This window comes from Oculina patagonica, unplaced genomic scaffold (genome assembly GCF_052425735.1).
Source record: "Oculina patagonica isolate OP01 unplaced genomic scaffold, crgOcupat unplaced15, whole genome shotgun sequence".
Classification (NCBI taxonomy): Eukaryota; Metazoa; Cnidaria; class Anthozoa; order Scleractinia; family Oculinidae; genus Oculina; species Oculina patagonica.
The window spans coordinates 20,401-46,017 of record NW_027557518.1 but is presented as its reverse complement, the minus strand read 5'-3'; the positions used below and the strand labels follow the sequence as shown (position 1 = coordinate 46,017).

Sequence of the window (25,617 nt, the reverse complement as noted above, 5' to 3'; positions counted from 1 at the left end):
TTCTTCCTGTTAAAGGAAAATATTGCGCAAACTCCCTATCGTTTTGTTTATGAGACTATCAAACACTGTTTGACAGGCGTGCATACGGACTGTTGCTCGCCGTTTGTTGGTACAATCAGAGCTATCCTCGACAATTTTAGCTGCTTTTTGTGTAATTTCCTGGGGCTAATTTGGTTCAAGATCAAAAAATTTTCTTTTTTGGATCTTGATATATCGTGAAATGTCAGTTATTTGTTCTGAGGTCATGAAACTTCGTAGGAGATCTTGAGAGGGCTTCATTTAGAGGCTTCGTATGGCATTTGTATTCTTTTATTATAAAATAAATCTCCTTAATTAAATGCAGTATACATTTTCCGTATTTGTAGTGACCATGTCTAGTACTGGCTTGGCGTTTTCTGGCGGTGGTATTCGGTCAGCGGCATTCTGCTCTGGAGTCTTGCGCAGACTGTTAGAGAGTGAGGTAGAGGTAGATTACTTGAGCTGTGTATCCGGGGGTGGTTATACAGGTACAGCCTACCTGGACTGGAAATACAGAGAGGAAAAACAGCAAGGAAGCGACGGGGAAGCCCGCAAAGATTGGCACAAGGAGTTCTTTGACCACATGAGAGATAGGACAGGATACGTCTGCAACTGGAAGAAGCCATTCCAAGGAATCTTCGACACAATTATTTTGTCTTGCCTTATTATTACGGTCACCTTCGTGCAACCATTGATCATATGGGGATCGTACGCATGCCCAGTAGCCTTCATGATCGACCTCCTTTTTGGAAAGTACCTACGTGACAAAGTGGACTGCGATGCTGAGGCGGAAGCATCAGCGGTAGTATCTAGTTACATGACTGATGCTGAGTTGTCTGAGGTCCAGGCCATCCTAACGCATTGCCTCGCTCGACAGGGAACTGATAGGATCTACACTTTTATACTATTCGCTGTTCTGTTCCTCATGTTTATCACATTTTATGTCCTTGTTCGATTAACACGTCTTTCTCCACCTCAGAGGCTTTTCGTTCGTCTCACCCAATACACGTTTGGTGCGTTGCTGGCGCTCACTGTCATCCCGTTTGGCATTCATGATTCCTTCTATAAAATCCCTTTGTGGGCAGAGATCCTGGTTGTGCCTGTTGGCGTAATAGTGTGGTTGGTTCTTCCCCTGCTACGAAGCAAAATATCCTATGTCCTGATTATTTTCTTTTATTCTTATGTGACGCAATTGAAGGTGTACGAGGGCCAAGAACTTAGAAATGGCATCACATTTTCCGACAAGCTATTTAATTGGTTTCTCTTCGCCTCCGGCTTTGTCTTGTGGATTGTCCCTATAGTGGCTGCAATGAATGAGAGACTTGTGCACATTTATAACAGGTAAATAAAGGTTTTGTATATTGATCAGTCAAAGACCGTTTGTCAAAAAGACCATTAGATAAGAGACAGAACGCGTGTAGAACTGTGCAGTCCTATTCATCCTTTCGATTTATTATAGCACACACAGTGGATTTGCCAGTTTTGTCTTTAAAGTCTGGGACTGGATATATATAACCAATCATTGTTGCTTGCGAGCAGAAAAATGTGGGAATAAAGGCTGAGTAGACGAGTCGGCCAGCGAAGAAGGCCAGCAAGGAGAACTCTTGGGCAGAGGACTCGTTCATACGGCTTCGCTACTCGCGCGTGCATACTTAAACATGAGCTTGCTCGTAGGCTACATTTATGGAAAGGGTATTGTCTCTTTCAGCCAATCATCTGCAAAAATGAAAACATGTTTTCTTTACGATCAGTGCAAATAGAGCTCGAAAAGCGACTATGTAGGAGATACCTTACATGGAACGTAAAACATTGACTGTTCTTTTCCAGATGGAGGCTTCAGAGAGCGTTTTATCACCGCAAGGGCCTGGGACTATCTGGATGTTCCGGGATTGAGCTGCACGATGTGTGCACTCTCTGGACATGTCTGACGCTGGCTAATAAAGCGGGTGAAGAGGAGGCGAGACCACTGACACTAGCAGATCTAAAAAACATGAAGCCTGAATACTTGGCCAACATTGTGGTTAACCGTTGGAAGAAAAGCGAGGCGTCCCAGAACAGTTATGAACTTTTGACAATGTCGCCCACAGAAATAGAGCGTATTGATCGTGACCCAGACAAGGAACAGTTCAAAGGCAAACTGGAGCCCGAGGATATAAAGTTATCAGATGCTATGGCTACCTCGGCGGCGGCGCTTTCGACTCATATGGGCAAATATGATCGTTCGGTTAAAGGGCTAACTCGTCTTCATACAATTCTTGGACTCGAAATGGGTGCCACCATGATAAGCGACGTTAAATCGGTGAAAAGGGAAGGATGTACATTGAGGGTATGTTGGCCTCCTGAACGTAGGTAACACGCCCTAGACTTCCTAGGCATTCCCTTCCTCTCAAAGGCGAGCGCGAAGCATGGGGCAAGCAGGTTGCGTGTCCTCTGTATGTTAAGGCCTATTAAAAAAGACAACCTTTCGGAGCAAAGCATATGAAGGCAATGTGTACTAGTAATTAATTAGTACAGTCAACTCCCGCCTTGCGGACACCTCGCTATTACGGACACCCCGTTATTACGGACGGAGTTGAAGTCCCGGCAAATAAAAATTACTGAAAATAACTCCAGCTATTGCGGACATTCTGTATTACGGACACTAAATCACGGTCCCGAAGGTGTCGGTCATATATTATTTGCCTATATTTTTTTCCGCATGATTGACGCTGTTCGCGGGAAAAATTATAGACAAGTGTATGAGAAATTAAGAGAATGTCTCCTTTAGATCCACAAACTTAATTTGGCTCAGTAAATAGAATTCGCTCAAAATCCCTCCAGTAATTTCTTATTATAAGTAAGTAACAAATATGGAATTAGACTGGAGAAAAATTGCTTTCTTTATGAAATCTGGAGGAAAACCTTTTACACCTTCTGGTGGCCTCGATGGCCATTGGCCGGATTGTGAAATTTGGTAAAGTCCAACCATTCGCTCTAATACAAATATTGCAGCTACATCGCTTAAATACCGATATTTGTAAACAACAAGCCTTGGCCTTTTAAACTGGATGAACCGCATTGAAAAACTTTGCTTATCAAGAAAGAGACGAGGATCTAAAGTTTGGCTATTTTGGATGTTAAAGGCCAGCTCAAATTTTCGTTAACTTGATGTAGTAAAATATCAAAAGTGGCTCGTACTCACAAGTTAAACTGCATATCAGCGGCAAGCTCCATCCTTCCGCTCTGAGAATATGTAAAAATATTTGGCCGTTCTCTACTCCTTCGGTTGTTGACAATGGGCGAAACAAGTGCTACTCGGCGGATTTCGCCATGTTGTCATCATAACAATTCGAACCAACTTCAGTACCAAAAAGACGAGAATTTTGTTCGATCACTAGTACATTTATCTCGCAGCGAAGGAAGAAATCACCTTGCAATCCGCTTTTATCTGAACGGAAATTATCACGTCGAGATAGTCCATTTTACAGCAACTTTTACAGCAACATATCGATCTTCTACTGTCAGCCATCTTGGTTTTAACATCCGCTGACCAGTTTAGTCGGTCAGTATAAAACACCATGGACTTTGCCACGGACTGCGGACTGCGGACTGCGGACTGCGGACTACGGGCTGGGTATAAACACAAATGCGGACTCAAACTGCGGACTGGGTATAGAATACGGACTACGGTATAAAATGCGGACTGAGCATATAAAATACGTTTAAATGCAAACCACGGCTAGAAACAACGACTTTTTTTATCGACGGTTGTTGAAGGCGGCACGAAGAAAAGCACACAAACTGCTCGTCAAGATTCACAGCGAAATCAAAATTTATTTTTTCTTTCACGATAAATACAATTCCAGTGCCGTAGCAAGGGGAGGGGCCGGGGGGGGGTCGTGCCCCCCCCCAGTTTTTTTCCCAAAAAGTAAAAACAGACCCGTATGAAATGTTGAAAATAAAATTTTATCTCCCAAAAGGTTTGAAACAATAACATTTGTACTTCTTTTCATTTTTTAACGTACGTAGGGTGAGGCACAACAATATTAAACAGCTAAAAAATAAACTAAACGAACTAAACTTTGGGAAGTTTTCAAAAAACGACCTGCCGATGAAGTCTACGTTTGTCTCTAAGGCAACTCAGACAGTTTGATAACTACGAACTCACTATGATGACTCTGAAAAGTGAAACATTTGCTGGTTTCAAGATACAGAGACAGTCGGTTTTCTATTTTGTAATTGACGTTGCAAGTGTTATACTCTCTTCAATGTGCATTGGTTTGCTGAGACAGTGTAGGAAGAAAATAATTCGCGATTTGCGTAAATCACAAATAGCTCTTGGAGAACGCTGGAAATAGCATTTCCAAGCCTCTAGATTGCGTGCCCCCCAGTTATTTTACCCTTGCTACGGCACTGCATTCTCTCAAAAATGCTCTGCTCGGTATCTGTGAAAGAAGAGGCTTACCTTAATTAACGCTCTCATTGTTCTTGAAATTTGACTGGTTCGCCTTCAAAACATTCGTCCGTTCCACTGGATGTTTTCTGAGAAATATACGGTGAGATTCCGAGAATTTACTTGCGAGCTTTCCGCCGCCATATTGGATTTGCGACATATACAAGTGCTTGGTTTTCAAAAGAAGACGCAATGCTCAATCTGCACTCTTTCAACTTGAATTTTTTCTCTGCGTCTAGACAAATAACTACTTCGGATATCTATAGCGTCAATACGTGAGATAACTAAAAAATAAAAAATAAAAGAGAAGAAACCTTGAGGGAAATCACCAACGTGAAAAGCTACCTTTTACTGTCGAAAACGTATAGTCAGGTCGCTTAGCGCAAATGTTTGGAGAAATCGTTACATGGTTGATAAAAGCACCAAACTTTGCAGAATGATTCTTTAATGACTATTAAATAATTTTATCCGTGGCTCCACCTGAATTTTTTCCTGAAATTTGCAAAATTTGCTAAACGTTTTTTACCACGAACAAACTCTCAAGCACCGCTACCACGCCATTTTGAATTGATGCAATGACAGTTGGACAGAAGCAAATATTCCTCTACTCCGTAAGTAATTTGCAGTTCTATGCTTAAATGTTGTAAAAATATATATAAATTGAAGACATTGTTGAAGGTTTCGCTAAAATTTCAATTTTTAGATGCAGTAATCTAAAATGTTTATTATGGTAATTATGCGCTTGTAGTTTGTGGCCGCCCAGGGAAGCGGAACATGCTTAAAGAAGCCTTGAAGAAACGAGATTACACAGAGGTCGCATAAGGTTTTGGTCAAGCTACGGCAGCTTCAATAATAAGAAAATACATTTTCAGCAACGAGGCATATAAATTTATGGATCGTTTCCAGAGAATAGTCAAGAAGCGTCGTTACCATCTAGCCTCAAAACCTTAATGTTCTTAATTTTCAATGGAGACGGTTTGAAAAAGAAAGATAAGCACGAGTCCAAAGCATGCCTTACCGTTGATCAGCCTATTGTCTACAACACATAGAAAAAAATCAAAGGAATCCGATACAGAAACAAGGCACTTTAGGGAGTGTGAACCGCCTCTGCCTGTCTACATTGACCTGAACATGCATAGATTGACGAGATGCAAGCGGATCATCCAGCATTTACACCAGCTGGAAATTTCTATTTCCTATGTCAGGGTCACACAGCTTGAAGAGTGCGAGCACTTTGACGAGGATGGAGTTGTATCCCTTGCCTGCGAAAGGTCTGTTCACTGTTGGTGCCTTAGATAGCCTTCAAAATGCGGCTCTTTTCTTGTTACCGGCATTAGTCTCCTCCAGTTTCCAACTGAGAACCAACCAGGTATAAGTACACAACCAGTTACGATTTCTCCATCTGTACCTAGAAAGCTCTCTGCCTAGCTCCACGCTTTGTCTGGTTGTAACATCACATCCAGATTTAGGGGAAAGGGCAGACTTGACAGGCATTTAAAGAGGAAACAGAAACACTTCCCTCTTTAGCCTCCCATGCGATTGAGTCCTTTGATGCCGACTGTGAGCACTTCCGAAAAACTGAACGGCTGGTTATTATCGTTTATGACAAAGAGAGTTCGTCCTTGTTCCTTAACCAAACTAAGCTTGAACTTTTCTGTCTTAAGAACGTTCATTGAGAAGATGCCACCGACGGACAATGCTTTGCTTTAACTCACAATAGACGGGCGTTCAACCTAGGACACTTGTACTGATACTGAGCAAAATATCCCTTCACCTTATAAACACCTTATCGAGTTTCACTCTCTTTATATTTTTTTCATGTTTCTCTGTTAATTTTTGGATCAAGGGGGTGGCTAGCCACCCAATCTAACGCCACTAGATCCACCCATGTCTAGGATATTACAATTAATTTTTTCAAGCCTTAAACCGCCGCATTTTTTTCTTCTGTCAGTAAAAAAGGACTGCGTGGGATGGTAGTTTTAGGGAACCTGGAAATCGCGTGACTTTTTCTTCAATTTGCCTTATGGGTAATAAATATTTGATAAAGGCCTGCACAAAATAGCGACGGACAGCCCCTGAAAAATCTAGTTGACCGCTTACGAAAGGGAACATTGCAGAACAACTTTTATGAATTTATGCAAATGAGCTCAAAACGTTTAGTTTTAAATTTCAAGGAAAATAAAAAAAAATCGGGTGGAGCCACGGATAAACTTGAAACAAGAATCGAAAAGAGGCTGCATGCAATACTCTCACAGTGCCTCTCTCCACCCAGGTGTATAAATGGGTACCGGCGAATTTACTGCTGGGGGGTAACCCTGCGGTGGACTAGTATCCCTTCCAGGGGGAGTAGCAACACTCCTAGTCGCTTAATGCTACGGAAACCGGGATAAGCTCCGGCTGTATGGGCCACTTGGCTCGGACACAGACTGAAAACGGCAGCTCGATTTTGCGATTCAAAACTCCGGTTCCAAACTCGAATGTTGAGAGGATTATCGTCTGGCTTCACGTGGCAGACACGTACGAATTTTGCCGAATTTTGCTTGTTTTCGCTACACTAACACACGGTTTGTTTTAACGTTTCGCCATTCGCTTATTCAACACCCTTCGGACTTCTGTAATACCAAAAAAGAGGTACGAAATTTCAAGTACTGAAGAAGTTAAAAAATTCTACTGGCAACCCGGTTTTCATTGTCATGCAAATTAGGGTTGTTTGTCAAACTCCCACGTGCCTGCCGCTTGAGGATGGCCAGATATGCAGTTGAATAACGATAACTAACTCGAACCTTCAAAGGAGATCGAAAAACGTTTTAGATATTGGGAGTTCGAGTTAGCAAGGGTACTAAATTATTAGGGAAAAAACACCTGGAGGATCGGAGAAAGTTCGAGTTTAGCAGGAGGTTCGAGTTATCTGTAATGAAATCGACAACATTATATTAAGTTTTGAGTCGAGTCTCCACTGCAACTCCGATCCAAGAATCAAAGACTAAAGCGAATGAAACAAACACAAATTTTAAGTTCCTCACAATTGGAGGGATTTTAATGTGTTTTGACAGTACTTTGCTGTAATCTACGAGCAGGCTTTCTGTAGGAAAAAGGCTAACTTTATCGAGCTAGGCGAGAAGGTGAGACAACTTTGATGCTCAGTTTATTCAGCCTTGCTTCTAGTTATTTTTAACATCAGGTCACGTTTGGCAGCATTTTGCATGCTTAGTCTGCATTTTATACCGTAGTCCGTGTTTTATACCCAGTCCGTAGTCCGTAGTCCGTAGTCCGCAGTCCGTGTTTTATACTGACCGACTAAACTGGTCAGCGGATGTTAAAACCAAGATGGCTGACAGTAGAAGATCGATATGTTGCTGTAAAAGTTGCTGTAAAATGGACTATCTCGACGTGATAATTTCCGTTCAGATAAAAGCGGATTGCAAGGTGATTTCTTCGTTCACTGCGAGATAAATGTACTAGTGATTTAACAAAATTCTCGTCTTTTTGGTACTGAAGTTGGTTCGAATTGTTAAGATGGCAACATGACGAAATCCGCCGAGTAGCACTTGTTTCGCCCCTTGTCAACAACCGAAGGAGTAGAGAACGGCCAAATATTTTTACATATTCTCAGAGCGGAAGGATGGAGCTTGCCGCTGATATGCAGTTTAACTTGTGAGTACGAGCCACTTTTGATATTTTACTACATAAAGTTAAGGGAAATTTGAGCTGGCCTTTAACATCCAAAATAGCCAAACTTTAGATCCTCGTCTCTTTCTTGATAAGCAAAGTTTTTCAATGCGGTTCATCCAGTTTAAAAGGCCAAGGCTTGATGTTCACAAGTATCGGTATTTAAGCGATGTAGCTGCAATATTTGTATTAGGGCGAATGGTTGGACTTTACCAAATTTCACGATCCGGCCAATGGCCATCGAGGCCACCAGAAGGTGTAAAAGGTTTTCATCCAGATTTCATAAAGAAAACAATTTTTCTCCAGTCTAATTCCATATTTGTTACTTACTTATAATAAGAAATTACTGGAGGGATTTTGAGCGAATTCTATTTACTGAGCCAAATTAAGTTTGTGGATCTAAAGGAGACATTCTCTTAAAAAGGTAACTGAACGCTTTCTAGCCCAGCTACATCCTTCAAACTCGGCAAATAAAAACTTTTGCCTAGTATCTTAACTTTATAATTCATAAGTTGTCCAAAATTCAATTTTTGTAAAAGATATTTGCCATCGGATTCCCATACAAACACTGTAATTTCTACCCGCTTTGCCTACTCGTCAAGATGGCGTCGAAAACCGTGACAAGGCCTATTTCCAGATTTTTGTACTTTTGTACCCTGCCTGATAACTGCTGCTATTTTGCAATTTCACAGATATTCCTTCCGTGTCTTGTGTATGTTCTGCGTGGTCTGCCATTAGTAGTTGTACCGGCCCTTTACCATGATGCAGAACCGTACGTTAAAATAGGAGTAATAATCTTCTTCGCTGTACATCTTGTACTGGTCTTCATCGCTCTCATTGACACAGGAGCGGAACAACCAGGATGGTGGGAGAAAATAGCCAGGTAGGGGTTAGAATAAAAACAATTAGTGTAATTCCGATTTCTCGAACCCCTATAACGCGAAAAAAGTCATTTCTCTTAGATTTGCTTCAAACACTGCAATTTAACTTTTGATTTATCGCACTCCCGATTTCTCGAACCCATTTTAGTTTCCCCTGGAGGTTCTCTGAGAAATTGGGAATCCACTATGAAGGTCTTAAAAGTATGCAGCCTGAGAAAACAGCATGTCTTCCACCTGTCACGCCTTATTTGAACCTTTAGTGGAAAGTGGCTAGATTAAAATGTTGTTCTGTTTTTTTTTTGCCTTAGCACGTGGTCGCGTAGTTGAATTCGTCATCTGCAACTGTGTGTGCACGCGTTTCCAAACGTGTTGCCATATATGGTTTTTCCCCGTTCAAGGCCCCGCAATACGGGCAATATTTTCTTTCAACTTGTCTTGCAACATGTTGCACTGCAAGTTGCTGCCCGTATTACCTCCCTTGTTGCAAGTTGCGACAACGTATTGCACAAAGTTGAACTCATGTCTACTTTGCGCAACATGTTGCCACAACTTGCAACATATTACCTCCCTTGAAATTACCTCACCGAGCTTGAAATTTACTATCTTTATTATTTACTACACATTCGATGATTTCGACATTGCTGATCCTAGCAGTATGCAGGACGCGTGTCATATATCAACCTAGTAAATAGCCCAGCTCACAACGAGTCTCTCGTAGCTCAGTTGGTTAGAGCGCCCAACCGGTATCTGGGAGGCCATGGGTTCGATTCCCGCCGGTGACTCAGATTTTTTCTTTGTCCCACGCTCGTGTCATATTGAATAATTTCTTCACTATTACCTCCCTTGTTGACGTAATATGACAAGAGCACCTCATGCGCTATCTAGTCCAATTCCGATCATGAGTCAGCATGTGCAAGAGAACATTCTCTTAGTGAAATGCGTTTTTCGTGCAATATTATTTTTCAGGTGGTTCATCGTGCACATTTCTTTCGTCTATTTTGTGAGAGAAATGTTTTCCAAGGAAAACACTGGCCCAATGCCGCCACCTATACTGCTGCTTAGCGATGGAGGCCATATTGAAAACCTTGCTATTTTACCGCTGTTGAAGAGAAGGCTACGAAGGATTGTTGTTGTTGATGGTGGTTATAAGAATGACGACCAATACTACGGAGACAGCCTTTTGAATGCACTGATGCTTGCTCGTACCAAGCTTAACTGTTCGTTTCTAAGTGAAGACGGCCAAGATGTTACTTTCGATCTCTTGGAGAAGTTTGTGAGACCAAAGGCCGGAGGAAAGCCGCGTTATTACAAGTTTGTACTTTTTTTCTTCGTTTGGGTGATTTTGCAATATCTCAAATATAATTATATAAATATAAAAACTGATATCTGTGTCCGTGATTCGTTATTTTTCCGCCCATGAACCGTGCAAGAGGCATCCCTGAACTACCGTCTTCATGACATGCCGGCTGATACGTGAATTGTATGATTTGGAAATTTATTCTTTCTAGGTTCTTCTCCATAACTAAAGAACTGACTTCACGGTAGTCTCATGGAACAGCTCTGTCTTACATATCAATGCAAAGTACAGAATAATTATAGTCTTTAAATTATCCCCTTTAGAAATGTTCCCTTTGTTGCATTTTCAGATTCAAGGTTCATTACCAAAGCGATGAATTCGGTGAAGGAGGCGAAGGAGAAATTCTCCTTGTCGCACCAAGAGATCCGGACCAAGGCGTCAGTGACGGAATGGATGGAAATCGTTTGACTAATATGCATCCTTCTGATGTTTCCGACGGTGTGTTTTTCACACAAGATGACGTCAATAAGTTGACCCTATGCTGTTGCGAGTGCTGTCATCGACAAGCTTGTCAGGGGTTGTCCAAGATATGTTGTAACTTCTTTCCTCAGCACAGCACTGCCAATCAGTTCTTCACATCCCGGATGTTCTCGGCGTATCACTGTGAAGGGTACCGCGCATGCGTAGATGCCAATGCTGCGGGCTTTCTGAGAAATGGTGACAGGGAAAGGCAGCAAGATGATGTTAATATTGTGTGACAGAAATTACCGGATAAAGATTAGACACGCATAAAATGATGTCGTTTGCGAACCTTGCTAAAGTGTTTCATGATCATGACAAAGCAAAGAGTAACAAGGTAAAGATGGTCAAGATTCGTGAAGATTGTGACCAATTGGGAAAGACAGGTTGGAAAAATGTTGGCCAAATCTTTAGTTTACGCTATCTGTGGCGTTGCACCTTTAAATATTTTTCAAATATTCAATATATAGTTTTCTCTGAAGGCACTTTTAGTCGTCCGTATTTTTCGTATTTTGGTTTTGGTTGTTTTGGTTAATTAAGCAAAATTCAAAACTAAGGGTTTTTTAATTTTAGATTTTAAACAAAAAAACAAATGTTTCAACTAGTACGTTCTCATTCAATTTTTGTCGAATTATTCCCTTTTAAAACACAATGCCTTTCATCTTTTTCTTTTTATATGTATGCCCCTTATAATATTAAGTAGTATTTACATGTTGGAGGCATCTGCTGGTTTAACAGGTAGAAAAAAGAGCGGGAAAACATCTGCTTCGTTTAGTAAAACCGTTCATATTTATTCCATGCTTTTGCAGGTAGAAAATCATGACAAAAAACTAATAGCCTGAATAAATAGAGAGAAAAGTTATTCACAGAAATATTTTAAATTAGAGATGTGTTTTGGAAGAGAGCAACAATATGATTGGCTGGCGACTAGAACATTTCCTGTTCAGTAATTCTTTCTCAGAGTTATCTCTAATCTTATTGGTAAACCTTTTCTCAACATGGGATCTCTTAGTATTGCATGTCAACTTACTGTCATGAAGGGTCCTTATTAAAAAGTGTACTTTTTCTTTGAACCATCATCTGCTTTTAACATAGTCTGATTAGCATTTATATTACTAATATGAAAACATCCTCTATCAGATTTTATCTCATTTTTAAATTTCAATTCTAACATATGTTTCGCTGCTAGAAAACCAAGAATATCAGAAATAGTAAACATTTGGCCTATGATAAAATTTATTGCTTACAGATGTAACCTAGAGTTCCATATTCTTAATGAGTCATTTAAAAAAAAAACGATTTTTAAGTGAAATTTTGCGACGTGACATACAGTTAAATTTAACGCAAGCTGATTTGCATTTCTTTGTTTTATTTACTAAAGTATAGAGAATAATGGCAGCATTTAGCCCAAGAATGTCGATTCTCCCCGGAATTTAACTAGTATACTAGTTCCCTTTTACAAGTCGCTTTATAATACAATGTTACTAGTTCTTCAAAAAAACAAAACGAACAAAGCTGTCTCCTCACTTGATACACAGACGATCATTGTAATTTAAAACTATTTCATGGAAAAGGGATCCAAATAAAACTTATCATCGTTGTAGATTACTCGCGCGCAATGGAGGATTGTTGTCAGCTTTTTCCCATGGCCAGACTTGCCAACCAAATGCAATACCATTTGCTGTTGTTGTTGCTAGTTGAAGAGGGTTCCTGATCCCAGTGCGACAATATTTCACAAATTATTCCTCTGTAAAGTATTATTTCAGAGTTGCTACCAAGGTGAAAAAATATTTAACGTGTTGGTTAGATAAATACTTCTTCTCGTACACAATTGTACTTGGAAGAATTCCCGGTGTCAATTGTTGCGATATCTAACTTGACGAACAACAGAACAGTTGTTTGACTGTGTCTTTCACCGCTTGTCTTACTTCTGCGATCTTCCAACAATAAAGGAAAGGGTTTAAAGAAGAGTTTAGGAATACAACAGATGTTGTAAACCTCCAGCCCAGGACAAGAGGCGGCGTTAAACCGGTGAAGGTTGCTAATGCTGTTACAACACAATACGGAAGGTAACACGCCAGTAATGTAAACTGTATCCACAGTGAACTAGAAAGGGTCTTTCTGTATCGAGCAATGTTCAGTGGAACTTCCCCTTGGTTTTGTTGTGTTTGGGAAGATTGGTCTTGCACTCTTGTTTGGTGACGGCGAAGATCGGCATAGATCTTGGTGTAAGTGAAGGTAGAGGTTAATACACATGTAAGTATCAGCACACATCCGTACCACAGAAAGACAAAATAATTCCAAAAACACCACGCGGCGATAGCGAAATTTATGACCCAAAAACAAACTGTAACAGCAACAGTTCTCCTAACAGTTACAATTTGTCGAAAACGTAACCCCAACAAGAAAGCGAGAAGCCTTTCCACACTCACTGCCGTTAATGTCAACAGAGACACCCCGAAGAGAACTACACCTAACAGAAAGCTTATGCCTAAGATGGGGCCACACAGAGTCCAATTTTCGTTTGCAACAGAGACAAACAGGATGGCGACCATTGGTTGTAAAATGATGCCAACACAGAGATCTGATGTAGCTAGACAACGCAGCAGAACTTTCGATGGAGGATGGAGAGAAGTCGACGGCTTTTGAAGGGCAGTCAGAATCAAAATGTTACCAATGGAAGCAATGATGGAAAAAAGGAAGTTGAAAGCTGAAAGGAATATTATTGCAGGCTTATTGTCTGGGTTTGTCGAGCAAATGAATTCTTCAAGCGTTTGGCTGTTTCTAGTGGAGTTAGACATCTTTCCTTGACAGTCTAGCTCATAAAAGCATCGTAAGGCATGGTAGAAAGTCTTTTCTTGTAACGTGTCACCAGTAACTCGCCGAAGCAGTATCTGTGTCTAGGCTGCATGATAGCCGGTTGGTGGCATTTTACATAGAGAGAACTGAAATATTGATAAGGGAATTGTTTTACCTGACAGGAAACTGATACATAAGCAGACAGCTTGGCGTCTATTATAGTTTAAACTGAATAAATTCAAACCAGCCTATCACCGTGAGCAAGCTGCAACAAGGCTGTGTTTGAAGGCTATTTTGTGTCAATTTCTAGTGGAGTTAGACATCTTTCCTTTACAAGAGGCCAGCTCTTAAAAGCACCAGCTTTATCATCACAGGAAGTTTAACGAATTACCAGTGAGATGACGAGGCAGTATCCGGGCCAGATTTCTTAAACGTTGTATTACAGCATGATAGCTGGCTGGGTGCCAGGGAATCGTTTGATTTAAAAGGAAAACTGATACATTGGAAAGGCAGCTGGACAAGCTACAAGAAGACCGTGTTTGAAGTTTACTTTGTATCAGAAGACACACAGGAAGTTGAAAAACACGGGAAGTTAAAGAACAGGGAAAGTTAAATGACACAGCAAGATGAAGCTGCAGTGAAGCCCAAGAACACAACAAAAATAATAAAATACCCTATATTAAGGTGGGGTTCCTCCTGAATTTGAATGAAATTAATTTCAAGAGGTTAAAAGAAGAGATTGAAGAAGAAAAAAAATTAAACATCACCAGACAGTTGACCCCCACGCAAGAGCACTCCAGGTTGTCAGTGGGACTGTCTGGTGTCCGTCTATCAATTTTTAACTACATACCGGTATTTTAAAATTACCTTAAATCTCCAATATTTGTTATAATTTTCTCTAAATTTTATCAATCCTTTAAGAAAAACTATCTCCTCTCCAAAATTCCCCAAAATCACCCAAAGTTTACAAAATACCTCAAAACATAGATATATGGGATGAGTGAAGCGTTTTCGGATTCCTTGAAACGTGAACGAGATATTCTGTTAAACCCATATTAAGCGTTGGAAAAACGGCCTTCACGTAAAACCCCGCCTAAAACCCCCGGGGGGGGGGGGGGGTACTCCCATATGTGGCCTATATAGGTATGTGCCGCCCGATAGGGTATGGTTTTTGAGGTTCTCGGTCCTTAAATAGGGTATCATTTTTGCTCCTTTTGGCAATTTGTTCTCGGTGTGATCCTTAGATAGGGTACCTATATTCTATTAGATAAAATAAACGTCCAGCTAAACGAAAAAAAGGTATCTTGGAACTGAATTTTCTGTTCAGGTATTAGTAAAGCGATTTTATAAAGATTTGTGTCTTGCAGTGCGCAGTTAGCCGTTATTTGGGTCGTCGCGGAAAGCTTCTCCTCCCCTTGAATAGGGTGTAATTTTTCGGTCTTGGGCCTTAAAAAGGGTATCAATTTTCGCTTTCTTTATCCTTAAATAGGGTCAGGGTTTAAGAACCTAGGCGGCACACCCCTATCCTAAAATTCTGGGAGTATCCCCCCCCCCCTGTGCCTAAAACGTGCTTGCGTATCTGCATAATCAGGTATAATCAGCTTTAATTCCCTGTATGCAGTGAGTTGACGTTAAGCCAAGCCATGTAAACATCGTACTCTTCAACGTACCCGAGAACAATTTGCAGCAATCAGTTCTGACGTTTTAACTGTGAGTTTTCCATAATGACCCATTAGGATTTGACATATTTATCTTGTGACTGTCTTTGGTTTGGACACTTTGCACACGGGCAGATTATAACTGCTAGATATTAAACCGCGTACGAATTAACTTTATCTTTCATGTTTATAAAATTACCTTGTGGCTGATTATGATTTTTCATAGCTTTTAAGTTCTTTGACGAGTAATTTGACAAGGCTAACACAAATACGACTGCTACAATTAATATGTAAATGAAGGGATTAAAAATAACCGCAGTCGAGTAAAAATAAACATCAAACGATGCTTAACTAAAACCGAAAACATAAGGCAAAAACCCATGCAAGACTGATATTATTTTGTTAAGGGAGGTATTTTATTAAAACGTCTATCTGCTTTGGCGAAGAAACAAATTATATGCGGTCAGTCATCAATTGTTCTTTAACCGCTTTTTTACTAATAAACCTGGACAATTACGGGTCGGCTTACTTTTCTGTTAGCGCTTAATTATTTTTAGTTTTTTAATCCATTAATTATGAAGTTTACGAAATGACCAATCAGAATTTAGTATAGGAGCCATACTCCTAGCTCCACGAGTCACCCCGGAGGACCCAGTCCATGGACGTGTTCGTTAACCCTCCATAAATCAGGCTGCGTTTTATCACCATTTCTTGACTTCATATTTATTTCAAAGCTAAATTTTGTATACAACGAATCCAAACGAAGAGCGCTATATCTTTTGCATCTCATTATAACAATAATAGTCTAGTCCTTTCCGTTGTACTTGCTATGGAATGAGCTCGTTGCAAAATAATACTGAGCTAAATCTGTGAGGAAAACGCTAAAGCTTCACATGTAATGTCCTTGCCGCCCCATCCTTATTCCGGCAGCAAAACAAGCCTCAATTACATAGATAGTGCGAAGTGATCGAATATTCAATGGCATAAGCTTGTGTGTTATACCCTGTCCCCAGACTAACCTTTACGCTGACACGTACAATTTGGTTTCGTAAGTTCGGGGTGGTCCATTTACCACCCCATGGAAACCATCTACCACCCCATCAGGAAGAATCCTGTTAGTCCTAAGGAGAAGAAAGTTAATATAAACTCCAGCTCTGTGATGCGGCTCATTTGATAGACCATCTGGTACGTCGCTCTTCCCGTAAAAGAATACGCTTGTATAAAACCAATTTCAAGTACTAGCTTACGGATTGAGATAGGGTGGCATAAGTTGAAATTTAGCTTTATACGTGAGGTTGGTTTAGAGGAAACGTACCCAAATGGACTTCATGAATAACGTTCACGAATTTAAGGTTGCCATACCCATTTACGAGAAGTACCCTCGTTGCTAAATGGAGATTACAGGCAACCTGACAATCACGAGTAAATCTTAATGAAGTTTTCCACTTAAAGAAACGTATTCTAGTTAATCTCTGTGTACAGGCAATTTACCCGGCTTAAAAATCCAAGAGTACAAAGGTCAAATTTGAAAATATTATCAGGATGGAAAAAGTAATTAATAAATAAGTTTATTTAAGTAATGCATTGTAACTCGAGGAATTATATTAGTTAATTTCAATTTTCTGTAATGGGAGTAAATTCGCCGGTACCCATTTATACACCTGGGGTGGAGAGAGGCAATGTGAGAGTAAAGTGTCTTGCCCAAGAACACAACGCAGCGCCCCGGCCAGGCCTCGAACCCGGGCCGTTCGACTCGGAGGCGAGCGTGCTAACCATTAGGCCACTGCGCCTCCCTCTTTGAAAAATACCTATCTTTAATTTGCAAAGGCTAGATGACGAGCGACACGTGAAAATGGAAAAAATTATAGACTGTAGTCTGACGCGGACAGGGCCAACGAAATTACCCGCCTTGTACCTTTTTCTTTTGTTGAGGTCATCGCCTTTCCATAGTTAACACACGCATCAAATCGAAAAAACAGAACACAAACAATAGATAACACTTCGGTATCGGAAGTGGTGACGCAGTCCTATTGAGTGACGTTTTTATGGCCCCCAGCGAAAAGTATTCCCTTGAGAAATTAAAACAGTTCCTTGAGAGTTAACACGAATTCGGTAAGAGAGTCTCTTCATTGTCCACAAGTCTTGCTATCTAGAAAAATAGTCAACAAATAGAACAGAAAACAAGTAAAATACACGCTTTCTTTCTCCCATCCTGCTTAAATGTTTTCCGATATCAATGCAGAGTACAAAATATTTATATATCTTTAAATTATCCCGTTTGTAAATTCTCCCTGTGTTGCTCTTTCAGATTCAAGGTTCGTTACCAAAGCGATGAATTTGGTGAAGAAGGCGAAGGAGAAATTCTACTTATCCAGCTACTTATCGTACCAAGAGATCCGCAACATGGCGTCAGCGACGAAATGGATGGAAAACGTTTAACCAATGTACATCCTTTCGATGCACCCGACGGTGTGTTTTTCACACAAGATGAAGTCAATAACTTGACTCTCTGTTGCTGCGAGTGCTGTCATCGACAAGTTTGTCAGGGGTTGTCCAAGATATGTTGTAACGTCTTTCCACAGCACTGCACTGCCAATCAGTTCTTCACATTCCGGATGTTCTCAGCGTATCACTGTGAAGGGTACAGAGCATGCGTAGATGCCAATGCTGCGGGCTTTTTGAGAAATGGTGACAGAGAAAGGGAGCAAAATGATTATGTTAGCATTGTGTGATAGAATTTACGGTATAAAGATTAGACACGCATAAAATGATGTCATGATTTGTGAAGATTGTGATAGATTTCGTATTTTAGTTTTGGCAGTTTTGGTTAATTAAAGATGAATTACAGTCCGTACTGCGCAATCTCGGCTGCAATGTTTATGTGAGCCTCACAAACAAAGCAAAACTAAAAATTACGTGACAAACTTACCTGTTTCTTCATTAATAACGCCAGATATCCTTGCAGAACAAATAATAACAAGTAGAAGAACCTTGACGCTATTTCAAACCGACGTTTCAGCTCAACGGAAATTCTTGAATGAAGCGAACTGTAATGGCGGACTAAAAACACTTCATGTATGCTGTCAACGAAGTGCAACGTTTTAACGAATTCAAAACAAAAACGAAAACAAACCCCGAGTCTGCGCAGTACGGACTGGAAATCAGCTTTAAGTAAAATTCAAAACTAATGATTTTTCATTTTAGACTCTTTAACAGAAACATGACAAATGCTTCAACTAGTACCTTTTCATTCAATTTTTGTCAACATCGAATTATTTCCTTTTGAAAAATAATGTCTTTTATTTTTTCGTTTGACGTGTATGCCGCTGATAATATTATTAGGTAGTATTTACATGTTGGAGGCGTCGGCTGGTTTAACAGGTAGAACAAAGAGCATGAGAACATCTGCTTCGTTTAGTAAAACCGTTCATATCTATTACATGCTTTTACCTATAGAAAATCATGACTATTAACTAATAGCCTGAATAAACAGAAAGAAACTTATTAACAGCAATATTTTAAGTTACAGATGTGTTTTGGAAGAGAGCGACAATATGATTGGCTGGCGACTAGAACATTTTCTGTTCATTTATTGCCCTCAGAGTTATCTTTTATCCCATTGGTAAACCTTTTCTAAACATGGGATCTCTTAGTAATTGCATGTCAAGGGTACTAATTAAAAAGTTCACTTCTCTCTTAAACCATCATCTGCTTTTAACAAAGCCAGATTAGCATTTATGTTACAAATACGAAAACATCCTCTAGCTGTCTTTATCTCATTTTTAAACTTCAATTCTAAGATGTGTTTCGCTGCTACAAAACCAAGAATATAGGAAATAGCAATCATTTGCCAAATGAGATTGCTTACAGATGTAGCCTAGAGTTCCATTGTTTCGGTTCCAGTCACTGGTACCGAGAATGAGACACTTAACAAAATAAACGATTTTTTAAGTAAAATTTTGCGACGTGACATACAGTTAAATTAAATGCTTGCTGATTTGCATTTCTTTATTTTATTTTCTAGAGTAAAAAGGGTAATGCCGGCATTTTACCCAAGAGTGTCCATTCTCTCCGGAATTTAACTAGTATACTTGTTCCCTTTCTTAAGTCGCTTTATAATACAATGTTATCAGTTCTTCAAAAGCACGCAGAACGAACAAATCTCTTTTTTCTTACTTACACAGTGTAATTTAAAAATATTTCGTGGAAAAGGGATCCAAACTTATCGCCGATGTAGATTACTCGCGCGCAATGGAGGATTGTTGTTAGCTTTTTCCCATGGCCAGATTTCCCAACCATATGCAATTCCATTCGCTGTTGTTGTTCCTTATCCCAACGCGACAGTATTTCACAAATTATTCCTCTGCATAGTATTATTTCAGAGTTTCCACCCAAGTGGAAAAATATTTAACGTGTTTATAATGTAAATACTTCGTCTCGAACACAATTGTACTTGTAGGATGGCCCGATGTCAATTGTTGCGATATCTAACTTGATGAACAACAGAACAGTTGTTTGACTGTGTCTTTCACCGCTTGTCTCACTTCTGCGATCTTCCAACAGTAAAGGAAAGGGTTCAAAGACGAGTTGAGGAAGACAACAGATGCTGTCAATCTCCAGCCTAGGACAAGAGGCGGCGTTAAACCGGTGAAGGTTGCTAATGCTGTTACAACACAATAAGGAAGGTAACACGCCAGTAATGTAAACTGTATCCACAGTGAACTAGAAAGGGTCTTTCTGTATCGAGCAATGTTCAGTGGAACTTCCCCTTGGTTTTGTTGTGTTTGGGAAGATTGGTCTTGCACTCTTGTTTGGTGACGGCGAAGATCGGCATAGATCTTGGTGTAAGTGAAGGTAGAGGTTAATACACATGTAAGTATCAGCACACATCCGTACCACAGAAAGACAAAATAATTCCAAAAACACCACGCGGCGATAACGAAATTTATGACCCAAAAACAAACTGTAACAGCAACAGTTCTCCTAACAGTTACAATTTGTCGAAAACGTAACCCCAACAAGAAAGCGAGAAGCCTTTCCACACTCACTGCCGTTAATGTCAACAGAGACACCCCGAAGAGAACTACACCTAACAGAAAGCTTATGCCTAAGATGGGGCCACACAGAGTCCAATTTTCGTTTGCAACAGAGACAAACAGGATGGCGACCATTGGTTGTAAAATGATGCCAACACAGAGATCTGATGTAGCTAGACAACGCAGCAGAACTTTCGATGGAGGATGGAGAGAAGTCGACGGCTTTTGAAGGGCAGTCAGAATCAAAATGTTACCAATGGAAGCAATGATGGAAAAAAGGAAGTTGAAAGCTGAAAGGAATATTACTGCAGGCTTATTGTCTGGATTTGTCGAGCAAATGAATTCTTCAAGCGTTTGGCTGTTTCTAGTGGAGTTAGACATCTTTCCTTGACAGTCTAGCTCATAAAAGCATCGTAAGGCATGGTAGAAAGTCTTTTCTTGTAACGAGTCACCAGTAACTCGCCGAAGCAGTATCTGTGTCTAGGCTGCATGATAGCCGGTCGGTGGCATTTTACATAGAGAGAACTGAAATATTGATAAGGGAATTGTTTTACCTGACAGGAAACTGATACATGAGCAGACAGCTTGGCGTCTATTATAGTTTAAACTGAATAAATTCAAACCAGCCTATCACCGTGAGCAAGCTGCAACAAGGCTGTGTTTGAAGGCTATTTTGTGTCAATTTCTAGTGGAGTTAGACATCTTTCCTTTACAAGAGGCCAGCTCTTAAAAGCACCAGCTTTATCATCACAGGAGGTTTAACGAGTTACCAGTGAGATGACGAGGCAGTATCCGGGCCAGATTTCTTAAACGTTGTATTACAGTATTATAGCTGGGTGCCAGGGAATCGTTTGATTTAAAAGGGAAACTGACACATTGGAAAGGCAGCTGGACAAGCTACAAGAAGACCGTGTTTGAAGTTTACTTTGTATCAGAAGACACACAGGAAGTTGAAAAACACGGGAAGTTAAAGAACAGGGAAAGTTAAATGACACAGCAAGATGAAGCTGCAGTGAAGCCCAAGAACACAACAAAAATAATAAAATACCCTATATTAAGGTGGGGTTCCTCCTGAATTTGAATAAAGTTTCAAGAGGTTTAAAGAAGAGATTGAAGAAGAAAAAAATTAAACATCACCAGACAGTTGACCCCCACGCAAGAGCATTCCAGGTTGTCAGTGGGACTGTCTGGTATCCGTCTATCAATTTTTAACTACATACCGGTATTTTATCTCCAATATTAAGTATTTCTCTAAATTTAATCAATATTTTAAGAAAAAACTATCTCCTCCCCAAAATTCCCAAAATTACCCAAAGTTTACAAAATACCGCAAAACATAGATATATGGGATGAGTGAAGCGTTTTCGGATTCCTTGAAACGTGAACGAGATAATTCTGTTAAACCCATATCAAAACCCCGCCTAAAACGTGCTTGCGTATCTGCATAATCAGGTATAATCAGCCTTAATTCCCTGTATGCAGTGAGTTGACGTACAGCTAAGCCATGTAAACATTGTACTCTTCAACTTACCCGAGAACAATTTGCAGCAATCAGTTCTGACGTTTTAACTGTGAGTTTTCCATAATGACCCATTAGGATTTGACATATTTATCTTGTGACTGTCTTTGGTGTGGACACTTTGCCACACGGGCAGATAATAACTGCTAGATATTAAACCGCGTATGAATTAACTTTATCTTTCCTGTTTATAAAATTACCTTGTGGCTGATTATGATTTTTTCATAGCTTTTAAGTTCTTTGCGAGTAATTTGACAAGGCTAACAGAAATACGACTGCTACAATTAATATGTAAATGAAGGGATGAAAAGTAATTGCAGTCGAGTAAAAATAAACATCAAACGATGCTTAAGTAAAACCGAAAACATAAGGCAAAAACCCATGCAAGACTGATATTATTTTGTTAAGGGAGGTATTTTATTAAAACGTCTATCTGCTTTGGCGAAGAAACAAATTATATGCGGTCAGTCATCAATTGTTCTTTAACCGCTTTTTTACGAGTCTGCCTTTTGGTCGAGGGTCGAGGGTCGAGGGTACATTGTCGAGGGTGAGGGTAACATGTCGAGGGTAGGGTCGAGGGTAACAATATTTCCAATATTAATAAAAGATAATTTAGTTAATTATTAATTAATTAATTTATTTATTTATTATTAATCACGGGTGAGGAAGTACTATAACAATATTAATATCACTAAAGATGGTAAATTTCAAGCTCGGTAATAAAGATCTTTATTATTTATTACCGAGCTTGAAATTTACCATCTTTATTATTTACTACAAACTTGATGATTTCGGCATTGCTGATCCTAGCAGTATGCAGGACGCGTGTCACATGGCCCAGCTTACAACGAGTCTCTCGTAGCTCAGTTGGTTAGAGCGCCCAACCGGTATCTGGGAGGCCATGGGTTCGATTCCCGTCGGGGACTCAGAATTTTTCTTTGTCCCAAGCTCGTGTCATGTTGAACATCTCATCTTTAGTACCATGGATGTGTTTTCTTTCGACCGTCGTGTTTTAACTTTCGAATCCAACGTACAGAAAAAAGATGGTGAGTGGTGACTGTACATTTCAACACAACTCCTTGTGAACCTAGCACAGGCAATAGACACCAGAAAAAGCCATGTCTTGGTGAAGATTCTTCATGAACTAACAACATTGTGTATGCCAGGTTTTAAGTTTTCAGACTTTTCCTTTGCGTTTTTATGAGCGAATAAGAGTTTCCGTGCGCCGAGAATTGTGGGTAAATCTACTAGTCGCCGTCTTTTTCAGTACGGTGATACCTGAACAGGTCGACTTGTGAACATTTTCAGTAAAGTCGGATTTAATAAATGTTAGCGCGTGATTCATCCCGAGAAATTTCATTATCTGGATCTTGGCTATGTCAAGAAAGAAAAAAATAAGGAGTTTACTCGACAATTGGATTCGACCCTAGCTCTTTTCTATTCACGTAGTTATTCGTGTATACATGGCCTTCTGTGGGTACTAAACGCCTAGCGATGTCTACGTGCTGTTGAATATCTTACCCACAATTATAATTAATTGTAATGGTTGGTAAATTTTTGAAAATTGTGAAAATTTTCTACCCTCGACATTTTACCCTCACCCTCGACAATGTACCCTCGACCCTCGACCCTCGACCAAAAGGCAGACTCCTTTTTTACTAATAAACCTGGACAATTACGGGTCGGCTTACTTTTCTGTTAGCGCTTAATTATTTTTAGTTTTTTAATCCATTAATTATGAAGTTTACGAAATGACCAATCAGAATTTAGTATAGGAGCCATACTCCTAGCTCCACGGGTCACCCCGGAGGACCCAGTCAGTGGAAGTGTTCGCTAACCCTCCATAAGGCAGGCTGCGTTTTATCACCGTTTCTTGACTTCATATTTATTTCAAAGCTAAACTTTGTATACAACGAATCCAAACGAAGAGCGCTATATCTTCTGCATCTCATTATAACAATAATAGTCTAGTCCTTTCCGTTGTACTTGCTATGGAATGAACTCGTTGCAAAATAATACTGAGCGAAATCTGTGAGGAAAACGCTAAAGCTTCACATGCCCTTGCCGCCCCATCCTTACTCCGGCAGCAAAACAAGCCTCAATTACATTGATAGTGCGAAGTGATTGAATATTTAATGGCATAAGCCTGTGTATTATACCCTGTCCCCAGACTAATCTTTACGCTGACACGTACAATTTGGTTTCGAAAGTTCGGGGTGGTCCAATGGAAACCATCTATCACCCCATCAGGAAGAATCCTGTTAGTCCTAAGGGGAGAAAGTTAATATAAACTCCAGCTCTATGATGCGGCTCATTTGATAGACCACAATCCATATTTGAAATATGTTACTTGCCGATGCAGTAATTTTTTTATGAGAGATGCCTAAATTAAAGGACGTGGTTAGCACATGAAAATAAGGTCCAATATGTCTTACGTGGGTGTTTGCGTGGTTGTGGGTAGATTTTAAAGATGCCAGACAGCCTGACAATTTATCATACACTAAGAAATATTTGCTACTCTAGTCTGCTATTTGGCCAATGGTACCTTCAAATGCGCGCGTTCAGTCCTCTGTTCTAATTTAAATTCCTAGAGATTTTTAATTGATCTGATTATTGATCTGATGACTCAAAGTTGTTCCATAACATAACCTTCTTATTTCTGTTATTTTGCAATTTTATGGCCTTCCATTAATAATTATACCGGCACTTTACCACGATGCAGAACAATCCGTCAAGATAGGAGTAACAAGCTTCTTTGCCATACATCTTGTACTGGTTTTCATCGCTCTTATCGACACTGGTGCGGAACAACCAAGATGGTGGGAGAAATTAGCAAGGTAAGGGCTAGAATGAAAATAATAATGTATTACCAATTTCTCAATAAGGCGAACACTGCACTTTTACCTCCGATACCCGCACTTTCGATTTATCGAACTAGTTTTCTTTCCTCAAGGAGGCTCGAGTAATCTCGATTTCACTCTTAAGTTCTAAAGCTCGAGAGCAATCTGGTTCCCGGGGCACTTGGAACGACGTTGGCTCAACAGACATTTAACATGAATTCACGCTAAAAAACCCTATGATGATTGACGCAACATGACATGCAAAATATTCTGTTAAGGCAAATCCTGAGCACGAGTCAACATACGTTATTCTCGCTATTTTGTCAATTCAGGTGGTTTATCGTACACATTCCTTTCGTCTATTTTGTGAGACAAATGTTTTCCAATGAAAACACTGGCCCAATGCCGCCACCAATACTGCTGCTTAGCGATGGAGGCCATATTGAAAACCTTGCTATTTTACCGCTGTTAAAGAGAAGGCTACGAAGGATTGTTGTTGTTGACGCTGCCGTTATAAGCATGACGACCAATACTACGGAGACAACTTTTTGATTGCACTGATGCTTGCTTGTACCAAGCTAAACTGTTCGTTTCTAAGTGAAGACGGCCAAGACATCATTTTTCGACCTCTTGGAGAAGTTTGTGAGACCAAAAACAGGAGGAAAGCAGCGTTATTACAAGTTTGTTGTTCTTTCTCTTTTTGCTTTGGCGATTTTGCATCTGCTAAACATAGTTAGTCCTCTCTTCTAACTATGGTCTCAAGTAGCACTACTTGAAATGAAAGTAGTATAGTAGGGTAAGGTAGGTATCAGGTATCTGGTACGTCGCTCTTCTCGTAAAAGAATACGCTTGTATAAAACCAATTTCAAGTACTAGCTTACGGATTGAGATAGGCTGGCATAAGTTGTAATTTAGCTTTATACGGGAGGTTGTTTTAGAGGAAACGTGG

At 40.0% G+C, this 25,617-nt stretch overlaps 2 protein-coding genes across 2 annotated transcripts; one reads left to right on the top strand and one right to left on the bottom strand.

The window, feature by feature from the left end:
- Positions 1-337: 337 nt before the first annotated feature.
- On the top strand, positions 338-11,055 carry LOC144639918 (uncharacterized). Its single transcript, XM_078499181.1, has 5 exons — positions 338-1,359; positions 1,846-2,344; positions 8,812-9,002; positions 9,967-10,311; positions 10,647-11,055. The coding sequence occupies exons 1-5, from the start codon at positions 338-340 to the stop codon at positions 11,053-11,055; spliced, it is 2,466 nt and encodes an 821-aa protein (XP_078355307.1).
- Positions 11,056-19,760: 8,705 nt separating this feature from the next.
- Positions 19,761-20,690, bottom strand: LOC144639917 (adenosine receptor A3-like). Its single transcript, XM_078499180.1, has one exon. The coding sequence runs from the start codon at positions 20,688-20,690 to the stop codon at positions 19,761-19,763; it is 930 nt and encodes a 309-aa protein (XP_078355306.1).
- Positions 20,691-25,617: the final 4,927 nt, after the last annotated feature.

Excerpts from the sequence above, each read along its gene's own strand:
- LOC144639917 (XM_078499180.1), bottom strand. The coding sequence starts at position 20,690 with ATGTCTAACTCCACTAGAAACAGCCAAACGCTTGAAGAATTCATTTGC.
- LOC144639918 (XM_078499181.1), top strand. The coding sequence starts at position 338 with ATGCAGTATACATTTTCCGTATTTGTAGTGACCATGTCTAGTACTGGC. Across the intron at positions 9,003-9,966 it reads TGGTGGGAGAAAATAGCCAG|GTGGTTCATCGTGCACATTT; the intron begins GTAGGGGTTAGA and ends ATTATTTTTCAG. Across the intron at positions 10,312-10,646 it reads GGAAAGCCGCGTTATTACAA|ATTCAAGGTTCATTACCAAA; the intron begins GTTTGTACTTTT and ends TTGCATTTTCAG.